This window comes from Vulpes vulpes, chromosome 15, assembly GCF_048418805.1.
Source record: "Vulpes vulpes isolate BD-2025 chromosome 15, VulVul3, whole genome shotgun sequence".
In the NCBI taxonomy this organism is placed as follows: domain Eukaryota; kingdom Metazoa; phylum Chordata; class Mammalia; order Carnivora; family Canidae; genus Vulpes; species Vulpes vulpes.
In genome coordinates, this window is record NC_132794.1 from 90,138,522 (window position 1) to 90,161,093 (window position 22,572).

The 22,572-nt window shown below is 43.0% G+C and overlaps 1 protein-coding gene across 5 annotated transcripts in view; it reads right to left on the reverse strand.

Annotated features, from left to right (window-relative positions):
- Window positions 1-4,818: 4,818 nt before the first annotated feature.
- Window positions 4,819-22,572, reverse strand: part of DNMBP (dynamin binding protein) — a 107,702-nt gene continuing 89,948 nt past the window's right edge. For all 5 annotated transcript variants that reach the window (XM_072739757.1, XM_072739756.1, XM_072739754.1 and 2 more), the window contains 8 exons: window positions 21,044-21,174; window positions 19,976-20,080; window positions 15,046-15,174; window positions 13,464-13,796; window positions 12,909-13,088; window positions 11,313-11,511; window positions 8,385-8,932; window positions 4,819-6,442 (listed from right to left, as the gene is read on the reverse strand). In XM_072739757.1, coding sequence (XP_072595858.1) covers window positions 6,257-6,442; window positions 8,385-8,932; window positions 11,313-11,511; window positions 12,909-13,088; window positions 13,464-13,796; window positions 15,046-15,174; window positions 19,976-20,080; window positions 21,044-21,174 — 1,811 coding nt within the window. In that variant the 3' untranslated portion in view covers window positions 4,819-6,256. The remainder of the gene's footprint in view (window positions 6,443-8,384; window positions 8,933-11,312; window positions 11,512-12,908; window positions 13,089-13,463; window positions 13,797-15,045; window positions 15,175-19,975; window positions 20,081-21,043; window positions 21,175-22,572) is intronic.

Below are 22,572 nucleotides of genomic sequence, written 5' to 3' on the forward strand. Positions count from 1 at the left end.
AAATATATAAAGAAAATTCTTTATATATATCGTGTGTATATATATATATTTTTTTCAATGTATTGTATATATATATTCAATATATACAATTCTATATATATTCTTTATAAAATACAACTCAACATTTAAAATAAACCCAAATAGGGATCCCTGGGTGGCGCAGCGGTTTGGCGCCTGCCTTTGGCCCAGGGCGCGATCCTGGAGACCCGGGATCGAATCCCACATCAGGCTCCCGGTGCATGGAGCCTGCTTCTCCCTCCGCCTGTGTCTCTGCCTCTCTCTCTCTCTCTGTGACTATCATAAATAAATAAAAAATTTAAAAAAAAAAATAAAATAAACCCAAATATTAAAAAAAAATAAAATAAATAAAATAAAATAAAATAAACCCAAATAACCCAAGTAAAAATGGGAAGAATACACAAAGAGACATTTTTCCAAAGAAGATATACAGATGAAGGGGATTAAGAGCGCATGTACCATGATGATCACCGAGTCACGTACAGAACTGTTGAATCACTAGAGTGTACACATGAAACTATTACAACACTCTATGTTAACTATACTGGAATGAAAATAAAATAAAAGCCTTTATGATGCTTGAAGATATTAAAGTAAAAGATTATTAAAATGCCTAAAAGAATTGGCTGTAAGAAGCACTCCATTTCCATAGCATTCCTTTTTACTTCATAGGCAAATAACAGATTATGCTGTAGAATTTAACTGCTGCAGTGTAAAAAGCAACTACATACGGAAGACGTAGAAAAAAGAAAAAAAAAACCGCATATGTGAGGCAGAATTTCTTTTAGGTAAAAATGAGCAGAAAAATAAAGTTTCAGGAAGACTGGTTTGTTTTTACTGAACTTAAAAAAAAAAGAACTAATATAAGAACTCCTGTCTTCAATCAAGGCCTTGGTCCTTGCTGAGATAGCCTCTGGTTATTCTTACTGATAACCACTGTCACTGAGTTCAGATCCACTTACCATCTTCCTGGCTTCCACTGTGAAGGACAGGCTCTGTTGCAGCAGCAATCTTTGGGAGATTTGCTGCTTAAGCTCACAGCCACTCACTCCTCTCTGGGAAACAACTTTGTTGGAATCCTTCTGGAGAGCATGTCAAGTTATCCACTGGTTGTATGTCTAGAACAGCTTTCTCTCCCAAAACCTGGTGCAAACACCACTGCCTGCTGGCTCTTTTGTTGTTAGCACCCATCTGCGGGTTAACTGTGATCTGGTTTGTCCGGGTTTACATTCTGGCATCATAAAGACACCTCCTAGCCCCATAGATACCTTCCTGGCTGATAACATTATTAGTTCCAATTACACCTTTGCTAGCTTTTCATTTTCCTTCACCAAAAGACCTAATTTTCCTGCATTAACTTCAGTGTTAGTGGTTGACCAAAATCCTTTTTACCCAGACCTATAGTAGGGGTATGGCTCAAGGGCCATATCTGGCTGGCTGTTTTTGTAAATGAATATTTATTGAAACACAGCCATCCCCACTTGTTTCTGTGTTATCTATGCCTGCTTTTGGGTTACAATGGCAGAGTTGAGGAGTTGTGACAGACTGTATTTGGCCTTTTACAGAAAAAGTTTGCTGACCCCTATTCCAGAATCACTAGTGTATCCTGAACTGGATCATGTTTCCATTTTCAAAAAGATAATTTGCCTCAAAAATATGATGTGGCTTCATACCTGCAGCAGATAGAATAATGGTCCCCAAAGATATTCATGTCCTAATCCTCAAAACCCATGAGGATTTATTTACCTTACATAGTAAAAGGGACTTTGCAGATATGATTAAGTATATAGAGATGACCTTATCCACTTGAGCTCAATGTAATTAAAAGGATCCCTATAAGAGGCAGGAGGGTCACAGAATGATGATGTGATGATGGAGACATTGGAAGACACTATGCTGCTGGCTTTGATGCCAGAGAAGGGCGCCATAAGCCAATGCAGGCAGCTTGGAAAAGCAAGGAAACAGATTTTCCCCTGGAGCCTCCAGAAGGAATGAACTCTCCTGATATGGTGACTCTAGCCCACGAGTGAGACTGATTTTAAAACTTTGACCCCCAGAATTGTAAGATAATGCATTTGTGTTAGGCCACAAATTGTAGTAATCGGTTATAGCAGTATTGAGAAACCAATATAACACCATTAAGTCCAAGAAGCTCTGAAAGAATTGCCAATACTGTCCAACTGAAGTTGACTTAAAATTTATGATCTTCAGTGAATCCTGTTCTTTGAATTTGTAGAGGACTATGACATCCCTGCTGAAAATGGGTTTCAGTGCTCATGCCTGTCACCCCTTCTATCAAACTGCAAAGATCTTATTCTGTGTCATCATTTTCTGGAGGCTGTAGGAAGATCCCTTGTTAAAGTGAGACATGGAGATTCCAAGGACAAGAGGAGGTTGTGGATAGATCAGCTGTCTCTCAGCTTCCCTGACCCCGGACCTAAGGAGTGGCTGCCATGGGAAGGGTTGAGAGCTCGACCCCTCTTGGTGTCTCAGGGACACCTAGGCGTGGCGGTACACAGGGGGTGCCTTGGTGACATCCCTGCTCTGCAGTGGCTTCCCATGTGTCTGCCTGTTCCCAATGGGTGTTGCCTGAATGGACACCCTGCTGTCGGTCTAACTAGAACATTCTCTCCCTCCCACCACACCACCAGAATTTACCTCTGGGAAGACACTAAATTGGCTCCTTTCTCTTTGAGAGTCACTTCTGAGTCGTATGAAGGAATAGATAGTCCTACGCAGCTTGCAAGGCCCCCAGTTTGTTGTTGAACACTCCCTTCTTGATACATGCAAAATACAACACTGATCTTCAGTAACCACTGCAAGAAAATTCCAGTGGACTGGGTGAGACAGCAAGGGCTCTGCTGCACCTAACAAAGGTTTTACAGTAAAAACTCCATCAATATAACATATTGATAGGGAGAAGAGTTTAAAACCCCAAGTTGTATGTGGCAGCTAGAGAGAGAGGGTTTAGGATGATGTGTATACACCTTGAGGTTTCTAGGTCCTCAGGTCTCAGATCCTCCAAGTGAAACAAGTGTGTTCTCCTAGGGCCAGTTTGTATTCCTGATCCCGAAACAACACCCACATAAACAGAGTCCTGGCTTCACAACTAATTAAAACAAGGTGGCACAAAACTTAATTCCTTAGAAGAACCATGTACTCCTAGAGCTCACATTGCACAAAAATTTACACACACCTTATTTGGTTCTCACAATAACCTCGAGATATTAGGTCAATAATCTGAGATGAAGGCCAGAAATCTGGCCTTTATAGATGGCAACTGCCACCACTGCTCCCTTCTCCTAGGACTCTTGGATAAAAGCACAACTGAAGAGCTACTTCCAGACAGGAAAGGGAGAAAATTCATGAGAGGAAGAAAGCAGGCAAGCAGGATTTAGAAATTTTCAATAACATTTCCTTCTGTTGTATCTGAAACATCTGACACCCTTTCCTTCCATGGTTTTTGTAACTCTCAACTTTTCTGACAGTACAAAGGTCCATTAAAAAAATTGCCTCGATAGATGGTTCTCAAACTTGGATGTGCATACAAATCATGTCCGGATCTTGAGTTGATACACTCAGGAGGGGCCTGCATTTCCAGCAGCTCCCAGTGTATAGTGATGCCACTGGGCTGAAGGCCACACTTGCAGGAGCAAGACAAGCAGACATCTCATGTTTAAAACAAAACTCATGTTTTCAGAAACCTGCTCCCATCCCAGCAGTTTCCCTTTTGCCAGTGATACCATCATTTCTTCTATTTCAGTCTTTACAGGATGCTTTTTGTCTACTCTCAATTTTATGCCCAAAGTAGTTAACTTTTTTCCAACTAATTAGATTTTCTTGCCTTTGATCTGTCCTCCTTCATCATCCTGTTACCATTTAGCTTTCCTAAAATAGGTAATCTACCTAAGAACCTACCAGTTTATTATCAGACTCAAAACTAAATTCTTTGATTGGGAACCTCAGGACTCTCCAATTTATTACTATGCATCAGGCAGTGTTTTAGCACTCTCCATGTACCAACTCATTCGATCCTTACAACAACCCATGATGCGGATAGTATAACCATCTACTTTAGATGAGAAAGCTGAAGCATGTGCTGGGGGAGTTGCCAAAGTCACAAAGCTCTTAAGTACCTGAAGCCAGACAGTCTGGCTCCAGAACAAGGTGTAAAGACTCAGCTAGAGAACCCGAGACCCAAGTTTAAATTCAGGATCCATCAAAAACTTGATGTGGGACTTGGGGAAATTGCAACGTCACTAGATCCCATTTTCCTGGTCTGTAAAATAAGAGTTGGCCTGGCTGATCTATTAGTTTCTTTTCCAGAGTCCACCTATTCAACCATATTTTCTAGTCCTTAATATCAGGCTTCGTGGTTACCCACACATTGTCAACCTTTCACCAGTGCTCCTGCTGCTTCTTCCCCTTCCATCCCCAGCCTCGCCCAGCTGCTACTGTCTCTTGTTATTTAATCTCCACCGCATCAGTTTCCACCTCTACTTACCTTCTTGTAGGGATTCCAGTTTAGAGAATTTCGGCTCTTCTGTTCTGCTAGGGTTTTATAGTACAAAAGCAGCTTAAAATAAACAGGCAGTTGTCTGCAGCAGGGCTATCTTTTGAGGGTACAGTAACTCTGTTGAAATTATATTTGACAAGGTGAATTTTTGACTTGAATTTCTTCAGTTAGCCTCTCATTTTCTGGAATCTTGCCATTGTTTTGAATAGTCAAAAAGGTACCCTCAGAAATCCAATAAGGTTCAGGCTAAACACATGGAGGGAAATCAAGAAAACATACTCATGGCCCTTAGAAATGCTTTTATTTATAAAATACCTACTTAAATATAAACATCTCTAAATATAAACACTATTCACAAGAGACTCGCATTGCTGCCTTCTGACTGACCCGCAGAGCTAAGGGGTCCACAGGTATCTCCCAATTCATCAGGATTTTAAGGCCAAAGGTGCACTATAAAGGAGCAGGGACTATGAGGCGTTCTTAATTCCCTTAAGACAAAATTCATAGTTTTCTATTCCAAGGTAGACTTCATATCTGGGGCAGAACTTAAGATTAAGAGCCCTGCTAAAACAGAATTTTCAGGGGGAGATTCTTGGTGTAAAGATTAGCAAAGATCTTCCTGAGGCCAGAGGGAGGTACAATTAGGCACTTTAGAATCTGTTTGGCTTAGACTAGTCTCTGAGCATGGAGGATAGTGGTGAAACAGAAAATGCTTATTTCCAAGTTTTGGATAAGCTACCTCTGGGGACTGCTTATCCTAATTCATATAATACACGTGTGTTATGCTTTCTGCATCTGTGGATAGAGTGTGGATGAAGGAGAAAGGCACCCTGTCTGCCACCAGGCCAGACTGATTTCAGCTCACTGTAGGACAAACTCTTTCCATGGGGCGGCCAGAGCTCTGATCTTGTTCTCCTAGGGAAATCTATCAGTTACTGGGTTGCGGGTAAAAAGCCAGGAGACATTACACATAGACTCAATAAAGCAGAAGTGACAGAAAAGGGCAGATGGCTGTAGACCTAAAAGGAAAGAGAACCTTCATAGAGAGGTTGAAGGGAAATAGAGACCCTAAACGCTTTTTAAAAAGAGAAAACAATGGAATTTTGCATGGCCAATCTGGAAATGCAGTATTTGAAATAAATAAGATTACAGACGGTAGGATTTTAGGGACTTTTAGAAATTAGGAGTAGGTGTGTATGTGTGAATGTATGCTAAACACTGAAGCTTTGGAACACCAGGTTTGGTACAATCTAACAAACTTCTTGCCACATGCAGAGGCACAATCTAAAAGGGCTCCCAGAGAGTCCTCTTCATCCAAGTCAGTTTCTGGTCATCTGTTCGTGGAGCTTGGGACCACCCCAAACTCAATATGATACAACCAATGCCAACATCTTCTATTGCCGGAGCACATACATATGATACTGGTCTTCCGATTGGAAATGTCTCATTTCCAAAGGCTGACCTAAGACGTGCCTTCTCGTGGTCACTGAATCATTGATAAGCCCCAGGGTCCATTTCAAATTCTAGAAAGTCTAGAGAGCATCAAAGTTGACAATCCAATGGCACAAAACAAGACTCATCTTGTGCCCTGCAGCACTGTGCCATGGTTAAACAATGCAGACAGGGCCTGTGTCCCAGGAGCAGGTGCCCTCTCAGGGGCCACCAGAACCCTTCCACAGAAGGAAGGTAAAGGCAGCAGATTGAGTGGGAGGGAGAACAGGCTCAGGTATATTCAGCTTTGCGGATATAATTGGATGGAACATAGCCCTTCTTCCCATTAACTTCGGCCAACCACCACTCTGTATTTCCTGTAACATCTTTAAACTCCAGGATCTTGAGTCTCTGATTGGCTGACACACTCAGCTCATTTGGGTTCCGTGCCTTGAAGGTATAGACTGCAAAATAGACCTATGAGAGGGAGAGAAAAGTGAGTTATCAGGAAATGGGAAATTGCTTGGAGCAGTACTGTCCAACAGAACTTCCTGCAGTGATAGGAATGTTCTACACCTGCCCTATCCAGTATGGCAGCCTCTAGCCACACATGGCTATCAAACACTTCAAGTATGGCCAGTAAGACCAAGGCACTTAATTTTAAGCTTTATTTCTTTTTAACTAGCTTAAATTTAAATAGTGACATAGGGTTGGTGGCTACCCTAAACAGACACGGCAGATTCAAAGAAAACCAAAATTCATATCCTTTTACTCTTTCAGAGTTGCCTTAAAGAGTGGAAGAAGGAACCTTCAGTCAATATGGCATGTGGGTGGTGCTCAGTGATCAGGAGGGGAAGCCGTGAGGCCCATGGGTGCACAAGGATGCAAACACACTCTTAGGACCTGGAGGAGTCCATGAAGCTAGAAGTGAGCTTTTTTTTTTTTTTTTTTTAATTTTTTTAATTTATTTATGATAGTCACAGAGAGAGAGAGAGAGGCAGAGACACAGGCAGAGGGAGAAGCAGGCTCCATGCACCGGGAGCCCGACGTGGGATTCGATCCCGGGTCTCCAGGATCGCGCCCTGGGCCAAAGGCAGGCGCCAAACCGCTGCGCCACCCAGGGATCCCTAGAAGTGAGCTTTTTAAACAAAATCCAAATATAAAAAAGGGCCATCTTCTCTTCCACATTCTAGAAAGAGTGTCCACTGATGGGCCTAGAATGTGGATTTCTGTCCTGGGCAGTGGGTAGTAACAGTCAGCAGAGAAAGGACATGCCCTTCGCTCATCTGTAGCACTGAGCAACGTGGCATAGAAGGACAGAGCTCAGAAGCTCGTATGATGGATCCCTGGGTGGCGCAGCGGTTTGGCGCCTGCCTTTGGCCCAGGGCGCGATCCTGGAGACCCGGGATCGAATCCCACGTCGGGCTCCTGGTGCATGGAGCCTGCTTCTCCCTCTGCCTGTGTCTCTGCCTCTCTCTCTCTCTCTCTATCATAAATAAATAAAAATTAAAAAAAAAAAAAAAAAAAAAAAGAAGAAGCTCGTATGAAAGCTGGTCTTTTGGAATCCAGCACTTGGCAAATACCTCCACGAATCAGCACATGTGAGTCTCTCAAAAGCAACCCTGATGGAGATGAGCTCACAGACAGATGTTGTACACACGGAATCTCCCTGTTACAAGAGGGGGTGAAGGCAACAAGTGGGCAAACCAGGGATTACTCAGCCATGAATGTGAAAGTGACTTTCAAATACACAGTTTTAGGGGCGCCTGGGTGGCTCAGCGGTTGAGCATCTGCCTTCAGCTCAGGTTGTGATCCTGGAGTCCTGGGATCGAGTCCCACATCAGGCTTCCTGCATGGAGCCTGCTTCTCCCTCTGCCTGTGTCTCTGCTTCTCTCTGTGTGTCTCATGAATGAATAAATAAAATATTAAAAAAATATATGCAGGTTTAAAACATTCAAGATACAAAAGGTATGTTCCAATTCCTAAGACAAAAATAGGCCATTATAAAAAGAATAGGCAAAAGTGAAATGGAGTCAGAATGTTATTTCTAAATTCCAGGGGAAAAAATATAGCCATTTGAATAAAAAGCTAAAAAGATGGGATAAATGGAAGACTTTATACAATGAGGAATCATGGGCTGGCAGAGTGGAAAAGCTTTTCATCGTAATGCTTTGTAAACACCAGACAATAGGGCAGAAGGGGCCCAGAAACAGCCCCGAAGTGTCAAAAAAGAAGATGCCCAGCAAGTGTGGAGGTGCTCGCTCTTAGAACGAGTTTCCATGTGTGCATCATTAGATTTGTCGCTGAGCTCAGCCCAGATCACCATGCAGGCCCTGGACACACCTCAGATACCCCCACTCCTACATCGCTGACACAACACTGCTGCCACGTGTCCCACATGGTGACAGGGAGCACCTACCTGGTTGCCTTCTGCCTCCCTGCTTTCTGGCTCTTCATTTTTGTCTTCTAGAGCCTGGGTTGTTCTTGCACATCCTTTTGTGAGATCTTTCCCCTGCCCATTTCGCCCTGGTAGGGAGTAACCACCTATTTCTGGATGCCTGGAGTTTCGGTAGCCCCTGAGGGCAGGGGCGGGCTGGCTAATGTCTCTGGCTGCCTCTGGAGAGTCCCAAGACCGGGGCTGGGGGCTGGAGTCCGGGTCTGAAGGGCATCTGGAAGGACTGCTCTCGGAACAACCCAAGTTTGAGGAAGCACTGAGAATTTCTTGGCCCAGTTCCTTTGGTGAAGTTGCATCTTGAGGCTGTTTCTGGCAAGATCCTGAGGTAAAGGACACAGCCATGCTGCCGGGGTTGAAGGTCAAGGTGCCACTGCTGTTCTGCCGTGGGAACCTGGGAGAGGAGCTGCTCTGCTCCGACTCAGTGGAGGAGTGGCTGCCAACAGAGACGTCTGAGTGGCTGCGGCGGGCGTTGTAGGGCTTCAGGAAGGAGCTGTACACAAAGCCTTGGCTGACTATGGGGAGGAAAAACCAACACAAAGAGCTTTTAATGGAAGGGGGGGTGGGCGGAGTCCACAGGGAAAAAACTATGGTTAAAAGCTAGGTTGGGGCAGCCCGGGTGGCAGCGGTTTAGCACTGCCTTCACCCCAGGGCGTGATCCTGGAGACCCAGATCTAGTCCCACATTGGGCTCCTGCATGGAGCCTGCTTCTCCCTCTGCTTGTGTCTCTGCCTCCCTCTCTGTGTCTCTCATGAGAAAATGAATAAAATCCTTAAAAAAAAAAAAAAAAAAAGGAATAGAAAGCTAGGTCAAAGGTGCCTGGGTGGCTTAGTGGTTGAGCCTCTGCCTTTGGCTCAGGTCGTGATCCTGGGGTCCTGGGATCGAGTTCTGCATCAGGCTCCCCACAGGGAGCCTGCTTCTCCCTCTACCTATGTCTCTGCCGCTCTCTGTGCCTTTCGTGAACAAATAAATAAAATCTTAAAAAACAAAAACAAACCTAGGTCAACAGTGAGAGACATGAAGTAAAATGAGACATCTGATCCCAGGAGACAATGTGGCTCTGCAGCTACCTGCCGGTGTGTTCTTGCTACAGCCTCACAACAAGTGAGTGACAGGAGCCTTCGAAGAGATTCAAGAGGACAGTGATAAAAATGACCACATTTTTGAGAATGAGCATATGAAGAAAATTTAACAGGATGTCTACATCATGGAAACAAAGGCTTGGAGAGACTTATCTAAAGGATGTGTTCAGACACACTGAGCATAGAAAAGGGGATTTTAAAACCATCCTCATAGTGCCAGAGCCCCTCAGACACAGCTGCTGGGCCTTTTCCCGTCCGGAGCACTGGTGTGGGAACGTGGTGGACATACTGTAAGAAGAGCCTAAGGTAGGAAGTGACTTATAGGAGTTAGTATGTACACAACACATGCACAGCACATGTTCACTTGAATAAATTACCTAAGATGATGACAAAGAGGGCCCTTAGCTAAAACGTTTAAACATGAAAGACTGAAATCCTTGATCTGCAGGAACATTTTTTAATATTAAGAAAGAAGTATCTGTTAAGGCAGGGACCCAGAGTACGTAACCTCAGGTGAGCAAGGGCCATCTCTGTCTTCATCTTGAATGCGTTTTGTTACCTCTGCTGAATGATGAGAAGTCCCCTGCGCAGATGATGAGGGCTAGAGGGTCTATGAGCTGATCCTAACACAGTATTATCAGGCTTTCTGCCACCACTCATCAGGATGGAGTAGATCAAAGCCCCAAGGGTGGAGCAGCTTCTTGACAGCTTGGATCTTTACTAGGAGTCCTTCCACGAACCCATCAGTGGCTTCTCCTGCCTATCACCCTCCACCTTGTCTTCCTTCCCCACTTCCAATCTCCATTCTTTTGGGTAAGCAGGAAGGGACAAACAGGAAAATCCACAAAGTACTCTCAAACTAAGAATGTCACTATTTTCCACTTCAGTGTGTGAACATGGATGTTTATTATACAGGCCCACAGTCCTTATTTAAAATGCTGAGGGCCAGATGTGTTTTGGAATTCAGACTTTGAATTTGGGAAAAGTAATCGAGTACATATGCTGTCTATGGCATGACATCCCCAGCAGGGTCTGGGTCACCGCCTCATAACTAAACCCATTAATGTTTCTATAACATATGACTCAAAAGAGATGAGTTAACAATTATAAGCCTCACAACACCTTGCTTGGATTTTGCTACCAAGTAAGTTCAGATCAGGGACAGTTGTGGCAAATGAATTTGGGGGGGAAAAAACTTCGTTTTTCAAAGCTTTTTGGATTTTTGGAATTGTGGACAAACAATATGGATCAGTTTTATTCTTTTTAATTTGTCTTTAAATTCTATACCTGACAACTCTCCCGCCACCCCTGCCACCACCCCCGCCAGAAAAAAGTTGTAAGCTATTTTGAAAGCCATTTCCTAGTCATGAGATAAAACTGTTATGGGACAAAAAACTCAAAAATCAAACAAAGAATCCTTTCCTACGGGTTTTAAATTCATTCACACACTCACAAAACCCAGAAGAGGGCAGCTTATTTTATTTTGTGGTTCATTTAAAACAGGTTGAGAGGACTCGGGCCCCAGTGGGAGGTAAGTGCTGCCTGAAGAGCCATAAAACATGGCAAGGTCCCACGAGGTGCAAGGTAAGTAATGGAGCCCTCTCTGGAATTTGTAAAAACAAAAACAAAACCAAAGACAGGTTTTGTTTTGGTAATGACTTGGACATTATGGATGGATGGGAACTTATAAGGTTATTTTTCCCCTTTAATCAAAGACTCATATTTTTTTCTGGCCCGCATAGGATTCAGGTACAGCCAAAAATAACTTTTTCCTCATTGAGAGTTACAGTAATCTGAGATCTAACATTCTTACCTCCGTTGTCAATCAGCCAGCGGTTCTGACTGCCCATGGGGTCCTTTTTCTTGATCACGCCCACCAGATCACCTTCCAGAAGCGAGACATCCAAGTCTTGAGCGGCATTGAAATTCCGTTCTGCTTGGAAGAGTTTTTCAGGGGGATACCTCGTCAGGAGGGAGGCCCGCAGTTCTTCCGACTGTAGCATGTAACTTGGCTGAAAGGCAACACAAGAGATATGATCAACAAAAGCCCTCCCTGGCCACCATCCAAGTGGCCATATGTAATCCCAGCTCACAGTCCAAGTCTCAGAAATGAGGGTGAGGATAGCCTGCCACTCGCTACTCCCACCAGATGTTTTTGTGCCTGAGTCAGTCCGTGTGGCTGGGAAAAAATCATGATGTCTTAGTTTATGTGTTAGTGCCTTTTAGCTATGAAGGAAATTTAACATACACTTAGTTTCACATATGTTAATCTTGTGACCAAAAAATGTGATTAAAGTGCCACTTTGGAGGGGAACCTGGGTGGCTCAATCGTTAAGCCTCTGACTTTGGCTCAGGTCATGATCCTGGGGGTCCTGGGAATGAGCCCCACATAGGGCACCCTGCTCAGCGGGGAGACGGCTTCTCCCTCTCCGCTGCTCCTCCCTCCCCTGGCTTGTGCCCTCTGGCTCTATTGCTCTCTCAAAAAATAAATAAAATTTAAAAAATAAATTTAAAAAGTACCACTTGGGGTGCCTGAGTGGCTCAGTCGGTAGAGTGCGTGACTCTTGATCTCGGGGTTGTGAATTCGAGCTCCACATAGGGTATAGAAATTACTTAAAAATAAAATCTTAAATTAAAAAAAGGTGCCACCAAAAGATCAAAATATCTAATATTACAAGATCTAGAGATCAATAATCTTTTCGAATATGGCCCCATATAATCTAGTGTATCTTACCCTACTTTTCAAAATATGGAAAAACTGAGTTCTAAAAGAATGTAAATCCAGATTAAAAAAAAACCAAACAGTCAGCCATTAATGTTTTGGCCATGAATCAGATAATTACCTGTTCAAACAGGTAATTACATGATCAAACACAGGGAAGCCTGCAGAGTTAACATACCCTTAAATCAGTTTCCTTAATTGGTCAAAAGTATTAACATTAATCCTTTACAAACTCCATTCACTATATAGACTAAGATCTGAGAATGCTTTTCAGAGGGTGTTCTGATGTACATAACAAGCGTGACAAAGCTACTGGCAGTCGGTAGCCAGCACCAGCAGCGGTGCTCAGGAATAAGAAATGAAGGAGCCCACGACAGACAAGAGAGCTCAATGGCCTTTATTCTCTGTTACGAAGAGAGATTTAAACTCCTATGAAACTGCTCCTCTGTGCACAGAGCCGAGTCCATGAATACTGACGATAAGTACAGTGCCTACTACGGGCCAGGCAATTTCTAGGTGCTTTATCCATATGAACTCATTTGAGCCTGGTAACTCAATGCTGTGAGTATAATCCCTGGGCCTCGTAGACCAGGAGGAGGCTGAGGACCTGCCCCGGGGTGTGGGGAGTCCCCACTGGTGTCGGGCCGACCCCTCTGCACTTCCCACTCTCCCCGACGCCCCACTCACCAGGCCCAGGAGTGGCTTCCGGGCCGACTGGCGGTCCAGGGTTTTCCTCTCAAAGGGCTTCCTGGCAGCCGGAAGCGACTCTGGGAAGAAGGTGAAAACCTGGAGCTGCTGCAGGACTCTGCTGTGCTCTTCGTGGAAGATGGCGATAAGGTTTCCCTCTCTGCCGGCCACTTTGAGTAACTGGAGTCCGTGCGGGGGGTGGGAGGTGGGGTGGGCAGAGAGAGAGAAAGAAGGGACCATGGCTGAGAGCCCCCAGGCCTGAGTGGCAGCTCCGGCTCAGTTTCTGCTCAGCAGCTGCAGCGCCGGTGCCCACCGCCCGCAGGCCCGGCTGCCCGGCTCTTCTGGGATCTCAGGGAGGAAGGAGCCGTTTGGAGGCCCAGGCACCAGCAAGGATTTGACCTAATGGCCTATTTAATCTCTCTAGTTTGAATAATTTCTCAAGCAGCCCCAGTGTGCATTCCCAGAAAAACACCAGGAGAACCTCAGAGACTTCTCCAAAGTGTGTGGGGGGAGAAGAGGGAGATGGGACAGGACAGACAGCCGCCGCACACCCACCGAGAGCAGCGGCTTCAGCTGCTCCAGCGCCTGGCGCACGAAGTCGCAGTGGGCCTCTGCATAGCCATGGATGCAGTTGGTGAAGAGCCCCTGGGCGTACTGGTGGAACTTGGGCAGCTCGTCCAGCAGCTGCGCATTCAGGGCCTCGTAGTTGTTCCGGGCTGATTGCAGCTCCTCCAGAGTCTTCTTGTCCTTTAACTTCTCTGCCCGTTCTGTGCAGTTGTAGAAATCCAGAAGCTTATCGAAGCGTTTCTGCACCAGCTTGTGGGGCCCTGTGAACATGCTCAGTAACTGATTAAGGGGAGAGATGACAAGCCGCTCGGTCCGTTCCTTCTGTAAGGACAGGAAAATCAGATTGCTCAGTTGTTCAGTACCCCATGTTTATGTTTTTTAATTAAGAAATAACTGATGGAATATCAGTTTCAGGTGTACAACAGAATGAGTCAATATTTGTATATATTGCAGAACAATCACCACACGCCAGTTAACATCCATGACCATGTATATTTGTCATTCTTTGAAATACCCTTCAGGCTGATTTGTTATATCCTGTACCACCTGTTATATACCTGTACTTCTTTGCTCCTAGCACACCAGCTAAACCCATGCAGATCCACCAGTGTTCTACTTAACCAACACCAGATGGACTCATGCATTTTACAAAACTTCTCAATGTATAACCTTCATCAACCTTTTGAACATGCCGAAGAGTCTGTGAAATATGCTAATCCAGCCTTCACGCCATAGTTGATAACAAATGCTCAATTACACACATCAATGTGAAACTTGCATCACAACCTGTCTGGTATCACTTCTCATGTGTACCATCTACATAACTTGAATTTTTTTTTTTTTCATAACTTGAATTTAACTGAAGATGTAGCTGCTCCATAAATCTGGGGTAGAGAAGCATTCATATACCCATAATAGCTTTTCTAATCATAACTACTTATTAACACTTGTTTCCACTTTTCAAAAGATTTTTCTCTTGAATTTGTTCTAGAGAGACAGACATTGAAAGGCAGGATATTCCCAAGTGAAGAACATAAATAGGTACTTAGTACTTTACTTTTAATAAGATGCTACTGTTAGAACACCTGTTAGAACCCCATTCATCTCTTCCTACTCAGGATCAAATAATCTCACATCTATATTTAGAATTGCCTGAGCAATTTGGCCTTCAGTACTGTCTTTATAAGGAAGCACTTGCCATCTCAAAGATCCACTGGTTAACTTCTAAATACTATTCCTAAATATTCCTAAATTAGTACTCCTATAGTTTTCTTTGTTCAGTTCTCAATAGTGATAGGAGATTAAATTTCCTAGTTTTCCTTTGTCTCTTCAAACTAGACTCATCACAAGCTATAAAAAGGATCTCTTTGAATAACAGAAGCCCAACTTGTCCTTTTAACTAATTAAAAGCCATTGCTCTAAATATAAAACCCCAATATGAATATAGGTAGAGAATGGTATTCCTGATACAGTATGTCTCGGTGGAATTAACTTTTCCATAAGCTGGATGTTTAAGAACCCCAAGAAGAAAGCCATTCTATGAAAAGGGATTGAAGAAAGAATCACTTACAAAATTTGTGAAGAGCTGATCACTGATGTAGCGATGCACCTTCTCGAACTGCTCCAAGTCTCTGTGTCCCTTCTCCATACACACATCCCACATGCTCACAGCAGCCACCACTTTCACACATGCCGATTCCTGGAGCCAGTGAGAAACAAATGCAGTAAGGCAAACAGAACTATTTAGCCTTTACTATTCATCCTGGATAGCAGAATGGGGCAAAAAGGAGTTCATGATTAACAATTTTCTCTCTAGTGCAATATTTTAGCTTTGAAATAAGCACACTCTCATAAATGATGATTTATGAGACCAGAAAAAAGACTCAGACTCTTACTTACAAAAAAAATGGTGATGGTTTTTATCCGCTCTTTAGCAATGCTTCATGTTCCCAATGTGAGGGCTTCTCACAGACAATATAATTTACTAATGTTGTTTATTGTCTCTGTTTCCCTCGCACAACCCCCTAATCACATGTAAGCTCCATGAGGCAGGGATTTTTGTCTGTTTTGTTCACTGACTCAATGATCATTCGCTGAATAAATGAATATATAAGTGAATGCACAGTAAACTCTTCCTGACTGGTCCTGACAGTTTTTAAATCTCAGGCTGTTTTCTCTGGCTACTTAAACAATGCTGGATTCTCACCTTCTTTTAGTTTAAGTTAAGGGAATGCCTATTATTTCGATATTAACCCAAATAAAATTTAAATGTACCCAAAACTCCATTATTATATTTCAAGGACAAATGAAGTTCCTAAGCAAAAAACATCTGTGCAAGTATCAGTTTGATTTTACGACCTTGTATTTTATGACATTTGCAGACCTCTTTAAGTCCTACGTCTGTATGTGCAGACATAGTGTTTTGTCAGAAGGATAAATTATGTAAGTTTCCTAATTCCTCCTGAGTGGGAGAATGAAAATGAAACATGACGTTCTCTTATATTCTTTTAAAAAAATGTCATGAAGTCTCAAAATAGTAGTCCACATGCCATTGCAGATACCAGAGTAAAGTAATGTCTCTCAGCTTCTGTTCTTGCCAGCTCTCTCAGTTGATCCAACTAATTTTATTTGGCTGGGCTTTTCATTTTATGTTGGTGATGAAACTGTCCAACATTTTCTCCCTTCATTTCTAGTTAGCAGTCAGAACCAAAATGACCTGCCCATCAAATGGCTGTCAGTTATGTCAACATTATGTCCTCCTTCCACTGCTACGGAGATAAGTCTCTTAAGAGTTGGGAACTCAGGTATATGCTTGCTACACATTTAGAAAACAAGTGGGAGAAAACCCCCAACAGGGAGGCATCGAAAGTGGAGGAATTGTAAGGGAAAGTCCTAGGCCAGGGAACACACTTGGGAATTGTGTATCAACGGTGTTTTTTGCCAAATTTCTTACTTAAAGCTTATATGCTCTTAAAAAGTCTGGGCAGCCCGGGTGGCTCGGCAGTTTAGTGCCACCTTCAGTCCAGGGCCTGATCCTGGAGACCCGGGATCAAGTCCCACATCAGGCTCCCTGCATGGAGCCTGCTTCTCCCTCTGCCTGTGTCTCTGCCTCTCTCTCTTTCTGTCTCATGAATAAATAAATAAAATCTTAAAAAAAAAAAAATTTATAAACCCTAATCTTTATCTAATTGTGTATGTGAAGGGAGAGAGTTTGCTTTTTAGAAGCCAAAAAGAGAATTTGCTCTTTAGAAGAAATGTAGGGGGCATTTTAAATCATGGGAATTATTTACTTAATAAATGATGACAATTGGAAAAGCAGGTGAAAAAAAAAAAAATCACACTGGATCCCTACCTCAACCTTATACACTAAATTCCAGCTAGTCAATGACTTTAAGAAATGAAATAATGAAAAAACTAAAACCTGGGAGATATTTATTATCTTGGAAGAGGAAAGACCTTTTCAAGTATGACATAGACCTAGGAAGCCATAAAAGAAGAGTTCAGACCATGCAAAACTAAAAATTTCTACACGGAGAAAACATTTAAGAAAACTCAAAGTCAACAGACAGAGAGAAATAGTTGTAAACCATCATCTTACATGCAGGGCTGTTCTATTTTCTCCAACATATACAGAGCCCTGATGCAAACACACGAGGGTTTATTTACAAGCCCGGGCTTGGGTCCAAGTGCACCCAACACAGCGGAGCAGGGACTTGGACCCCGAAACTAAGAGGCATAGCAGCTTTATAGGGGCCAGTGGCCCATGGGATACACAGAAAGTTGCACAGTCATGTCGGTCCACATGCAGGTGGCCAGTTGAATTACTTCTTACCCTATAGTATCCATTTGAGCTGGCTTATTACTTTGGTCAGAATTGGCGGACAGTTTTGGCGGGCACAAAGCAGGGTCACATTGTTATGAGCCGATTTCCGATTAGGGTGTGCCCAGCGGCTTGACTTTTTTTTTTTTTTTTCCGGTTTTTTAAATGATTTATTCATTGAATGATTTAAGGTGTGTACCACTACTCCAGGTTGGGTAAACCACATTGAAGAATTTGACTGTGGGTCTTTAGATTCAGCCAAATGCTTTCCATTAATTTTGCTCTATAAGGTACTAAACATTATAATTAAGTTTTTAATGCTTCAGCCATGCTCAGAACACTGCAGCAGAAGGATGAACTCAACCCACTCATGCCAAGTTAGGGTGACAGGAACAGATCTAACGAGCCGTGATGTCTAAAAAAATCTGAGAATCTAGCTTAAAAGATAAAGGGAGGTTCCATTCCCCCAAAGTAAACTGTTAAGTTTTAAAATTCAGCCTACAATGTTCTCAAGAGACTGAAGAAAAAAAAGTGTTATTAAAAAAAGGTACCACACAATATGCAATCTTCCATGATTTGTTTGCATCTAAAGTGGCACAAAGGTTTCAAAAATCTAGCAGTCAGAACTAAGTATTCCTATGAGAAATCGATAAAAGACCATCAAATCAATAAATAAGTGCTTCAAAATATAGACATATCAACAGAAAAAGGAACAAAATGACTTAAAGATAGGAAAATATCCTCAACTTCATTCATAAGGAATGCAAATTAAAACTATAAGGACGTAGCATTTTTAACCTGTCTTGTAAAGAAAAACATTTTGATTTTGGTAACACTGTGTGATGTTAGCAAGGGATGGGGAAACCATTTCATACACTACTGACAGGGAATTTTCACTGGTACAATGTCTATAAAATTTAATAATAGCAAATTTACACTGCTATATGATTTGGCTCAGCAAATCTAGTACTCTGGTCTCCAGATATATTCTCATAGATCAGAAAATGATGCATATACAAGGATATTCCTTGTACCAATATGTGTAATCGTCTGCCAACTACAAATAGTTTAAATGTCCATCAACAGGGGAAGCCTGGGTGGCTCGGTGGTTTAGTGCCGCCTTCAGCCCAGGGTGTGATCCTGGAGACCCAGGATCGAGTCCCACATCTGGCTCTCCCTGCATAGAGCCTGCTTCTCCCTCTGCTTGTGTCTCTGCCTCTTTCTCTCTGTGTTCTCATGAATAAATAAATAAAATCTTTAAAAAAAAAAAAATGTCCATCAACAGGGGACAAATTTAAATATGTTATGGCATATCCATATAACAAACTATTGTGGAGTTGTTTAAAAAAAGTGCAGTTCTGTGTGCATAGGTGTAGAATAACTTCCAAATAATGCATGCAAAACTCAAGATGCTCAACAGTGTGTATCACACACACATATACACACACAATCATCTCTAATGAGAGCAGAATCTGACAAACGCAGACTTGTTTCTAAAAGGTGTCTAGGAGGGATCCCTGGGTGGCTCAGCGGGTTTAGCGCCACCTTCAGCCTAGGGCATGATCCTGGAGACCAGGGATCCAGTCCCACATCGGGCTCCCTGCATGGAGCCTGCTTCTCCCTCTGCCTGTGTCTCTGCCTTTCTCTCTCTCCATGTCTCTCATGAATAAATAAATAAAATCTTGGGATCCCTGGGTGGCGCAGCAGTTTGGCGCCTGCCTTTGGCCTAGGGCGTGATCCTGGAGACCCGGGATCGAATCCCACATCAGGCTCCCTGCGTGGAGCCTGCTTCTCCCTCTGCCTGTGTCTTTGCCTCTCTCTCTCTCTCTGTGTGTGACTATCATAAATAAATAAAAATTCAAAAAAAATAAAAAAATAAATAAAATAAATAAATAAATAAATAAAATCTTTAAAAAAAATAAAAAAATAAAAGGTGCCTAGGAGATGGGTTGGAGAATGATTTTTACTTTTTACTTATCCCTTCGGTATCTTTTGAATTTGTACCATTTTCCTTAAATTAAAAAATGAATTTTTTTTAGAAAGCAGAGGATCTCTTTTTAAGAAAACTATTTCACAGGAAGAGATGGTCATATGTGAGGGACAGGGGTACACGACAGGCTTCTATAAATGCCATTCTATGAAGCTTACAAGGGAAAGAGAGACGCAAACAGAAAGGAGTCTAGTCCTACCTCTGATTGTGAAGCAACCACCACCTGACTTCCTCAGCTCCTCCACCTCTCTGCACCTGTTCACAGTTCTAACTTTAGAGGCCTTGTGGATAGCAATTACATCAGGAAATTAATATTATTATGAGAAAATGTGCCTCCATGTGAACCATTCTCGAATTATTCAAACTTTGAAATGATCTTGACAAAATGGACTGTGACAAGTTGCTTCACAAATACCTGGCCAGAGGAAGAGAGTAAGAAGAAGGTTGGTGGGGAGGATGGTGACCGAGAGTGGGAGGAAGACGCTGGCCACTCCAGAACTAGCTCAGCATGCTCATCATCCAAATGCTGTCACCTCTTAAATAATCTACAGGACTCCCAGGAATAAGTATAGTGGGGCACAGTGGTCGTTTGAGTCCAGATTATTCAGCACACACTCCACAATATGCTGACAAGCAGGAAAACAGAATTATACCCTCTGTGACTCTAAGCAGGGTGCTGTCTTCACTCACCCGGATATGCTGGAGGTAGAGAGACAGGTCTCGGATAAAAGATTTGATCAATCTTTCTTGCATTCGGAAGTTCTTTTCTGTTTCTTCGAATGCTTCATCTTTTATCTGTTCAAAACAAACAGTGCTGTTAGCAGATTTGGATTCCCCCTCAACAGATCCAATTGGCAAAAGTATCTTTCTTAAACATATCTTTTGTCTACATTTTAAGCCTTTGATGTTTCCCCAGATCATACTGAATTGAATTTAAAGACTTCACCTTGCAAGACCTCCAAAACATACCCGGGCCCTCCTGCCTTCACACTTTACTTCCTCTGCTCCTGATAGGGAGACATGCTCTGCTCTGGTCAGGATGCTCTCTCTTCCTGATCCCAGTGTCCATATTTGTTCACCCTGGTGCCTTGGCTTGAGCTATCACCTTGCCTGGTAGGCCCTCCCCTGTTCCTCCCAAACACCCCCTTTCTTTGAGGCTGAGATTAAATCTCCTGTCAACACGAAGCTTAATCTCATGCAATTCCTATTTTCTTAAGTACTACGGCACACAGAGCTCAACCTGTGAAACTTAGCAACTGATTGTTTTCTGACTGTCATTTCCTACTAACTGCGGGAGGCATATATGCTCAGTAGAATGAAGCCTCATGACTTCAGATCCACTCTCAGCAATGTGGCCGAATGTCTTCAAATAACCAGACTTTATGGATTGTTTTTTTTTTTAATTTGTGACATGTTGTGTTGAACTACAGTGATCTCTTAAATCCCTTCTAGCTTCCTGTTTACAATTTTGTCTCACCAAATACATAATAAGCTCTTCATGGGTGTCTAAAACCAAAGTAACTATTATACAGTGACCAGTTTGTCCTCGTACACCTGGTATGCAGCTCACCAAGGCACATGGAGGGTTGGGTGGGTGGATTCACATACACAGTAGCTGCAGGGTCCTGTATTCACCAGGTGGCAAACACCAAAGAGGTACTAAGAGGGGAATCGTGCCAATCAACACCATGCAGGCTGCCCTGTGGAACCCCCAAAGTTGCCAAAGATTTGCCAAACCTTCAAGCTTGGGAATCTCACCTGTGGAGCAAAGCCAGTGAGGTGCTTCAGGTGACTGCTAACTCGGTTGGATTTCTTGATGATGGAATGGATGTTCAGTTTGGAAATTTTCTCCATGAGGCTATCTTCATCACCCTTTCGATACTTGAGAACTAGGGAGTGAATCAAGAAAGCCCTTCTCTGAACATGGACAGGCTACAAAACGAGCCACAAAATGAGACCAACAACCTAAACAAGAGCTGGTGCTTGTTTTCAATGAGCTTATAATTGAATAGAGACAAAACATGAATGTAAGTCACCATATGGATGTACAGAATAGTTGACGAAGCAGAGACGGCACAGACTGGAGGTGGTTAGGAGGAAAGAGTGCAGAGGGCTCAGGAGAAGAGTCTAAGATTTGGAGTCCAGGAAACCTCTGAGCTCAATACCTGGGTCTGTCATTTCATCAAGATGTGTCCTTCCAGAAGTCACTTAACTCCTCTGAGCCTCGTTTTCTTTTCTAATATAGTATAGAAAAGAACACTACTTGCTTTATAAGACCATCTTAAATGGTCTCAGTACAAACAAGATATTTATATCCAATTGTCTCATATATTAAAATGCTATACAGGAGTCATGGGATTAACTACTGTGTCATACCTTAGGCACAATCTCCAGAAAAGTCTAGAGACATCAGAAGCGTCACAAGGAGAAGACTGTGTGGCACTACAGAGGCACATTTTATTGTAGGAGATGAAGACATTACATTAGTGGATACGAACCAAGGGGGGGGGGGGCACACCATTAAGAGACTCTTAATCATAGGAAGCAAACAGGGTTGCTGGAGGGGCGGGGGTGGGAGGAAGGGGTAACTAGGTGATGGGCATTAAGGAGGGCATGTGATGGAATGAGCACTGGGAATAATAGAGCTCAGTGTAGGTAGCTCTGCCTTAGCTAGGGTAGCTAAGGTAGCTCAGTGGTTGAGCGTCTGCCTTAAGGTGGTGACCTGGGGTCCTGGGATCATGTCCCGTATCAGGCTCCCCACAGGCAGCCTGCTTCTCCCTCTGCCTATGTCTCTGCTTCTCTCTGTGTCTCTCATGAATAAATAAATAAAATCTTTAAAAAAAAATTACTGATGAATCACTGACCTCTACCTCTGAAACTAGTAATACACCGTATGTTAACCAATTGAATTTAATTTTTTTTAAAAAGGAGGTATGAATCAAGACAAAGGGCTAGATGGCCTGAGGGCTTTAAAGGCACAGTCAACATTGTATAACCAATGTGAGCGATGTGGTGGAAGTAGAAGGTAGAGAAAGAGGTTATACTATATTATGGATTCTTTAAGGATATGACTATCAAATCAATTTATCATGATCACAATGCTGTACTCATCGAGGGTTCAAATTAGAGCCCCACAAGAGGTTTGATAAAAAAGAAAAGAAATGGTTTAGTTCCTTCCATATTATAAGAAAGTGCTGGGTGGTTTGCAACTGACTACACACTGCTTGGGGGGGGGGGGGGCAGAGAGGAGTCACGTGACCCACAGACTAGGTAAATTGGGGTTTTCT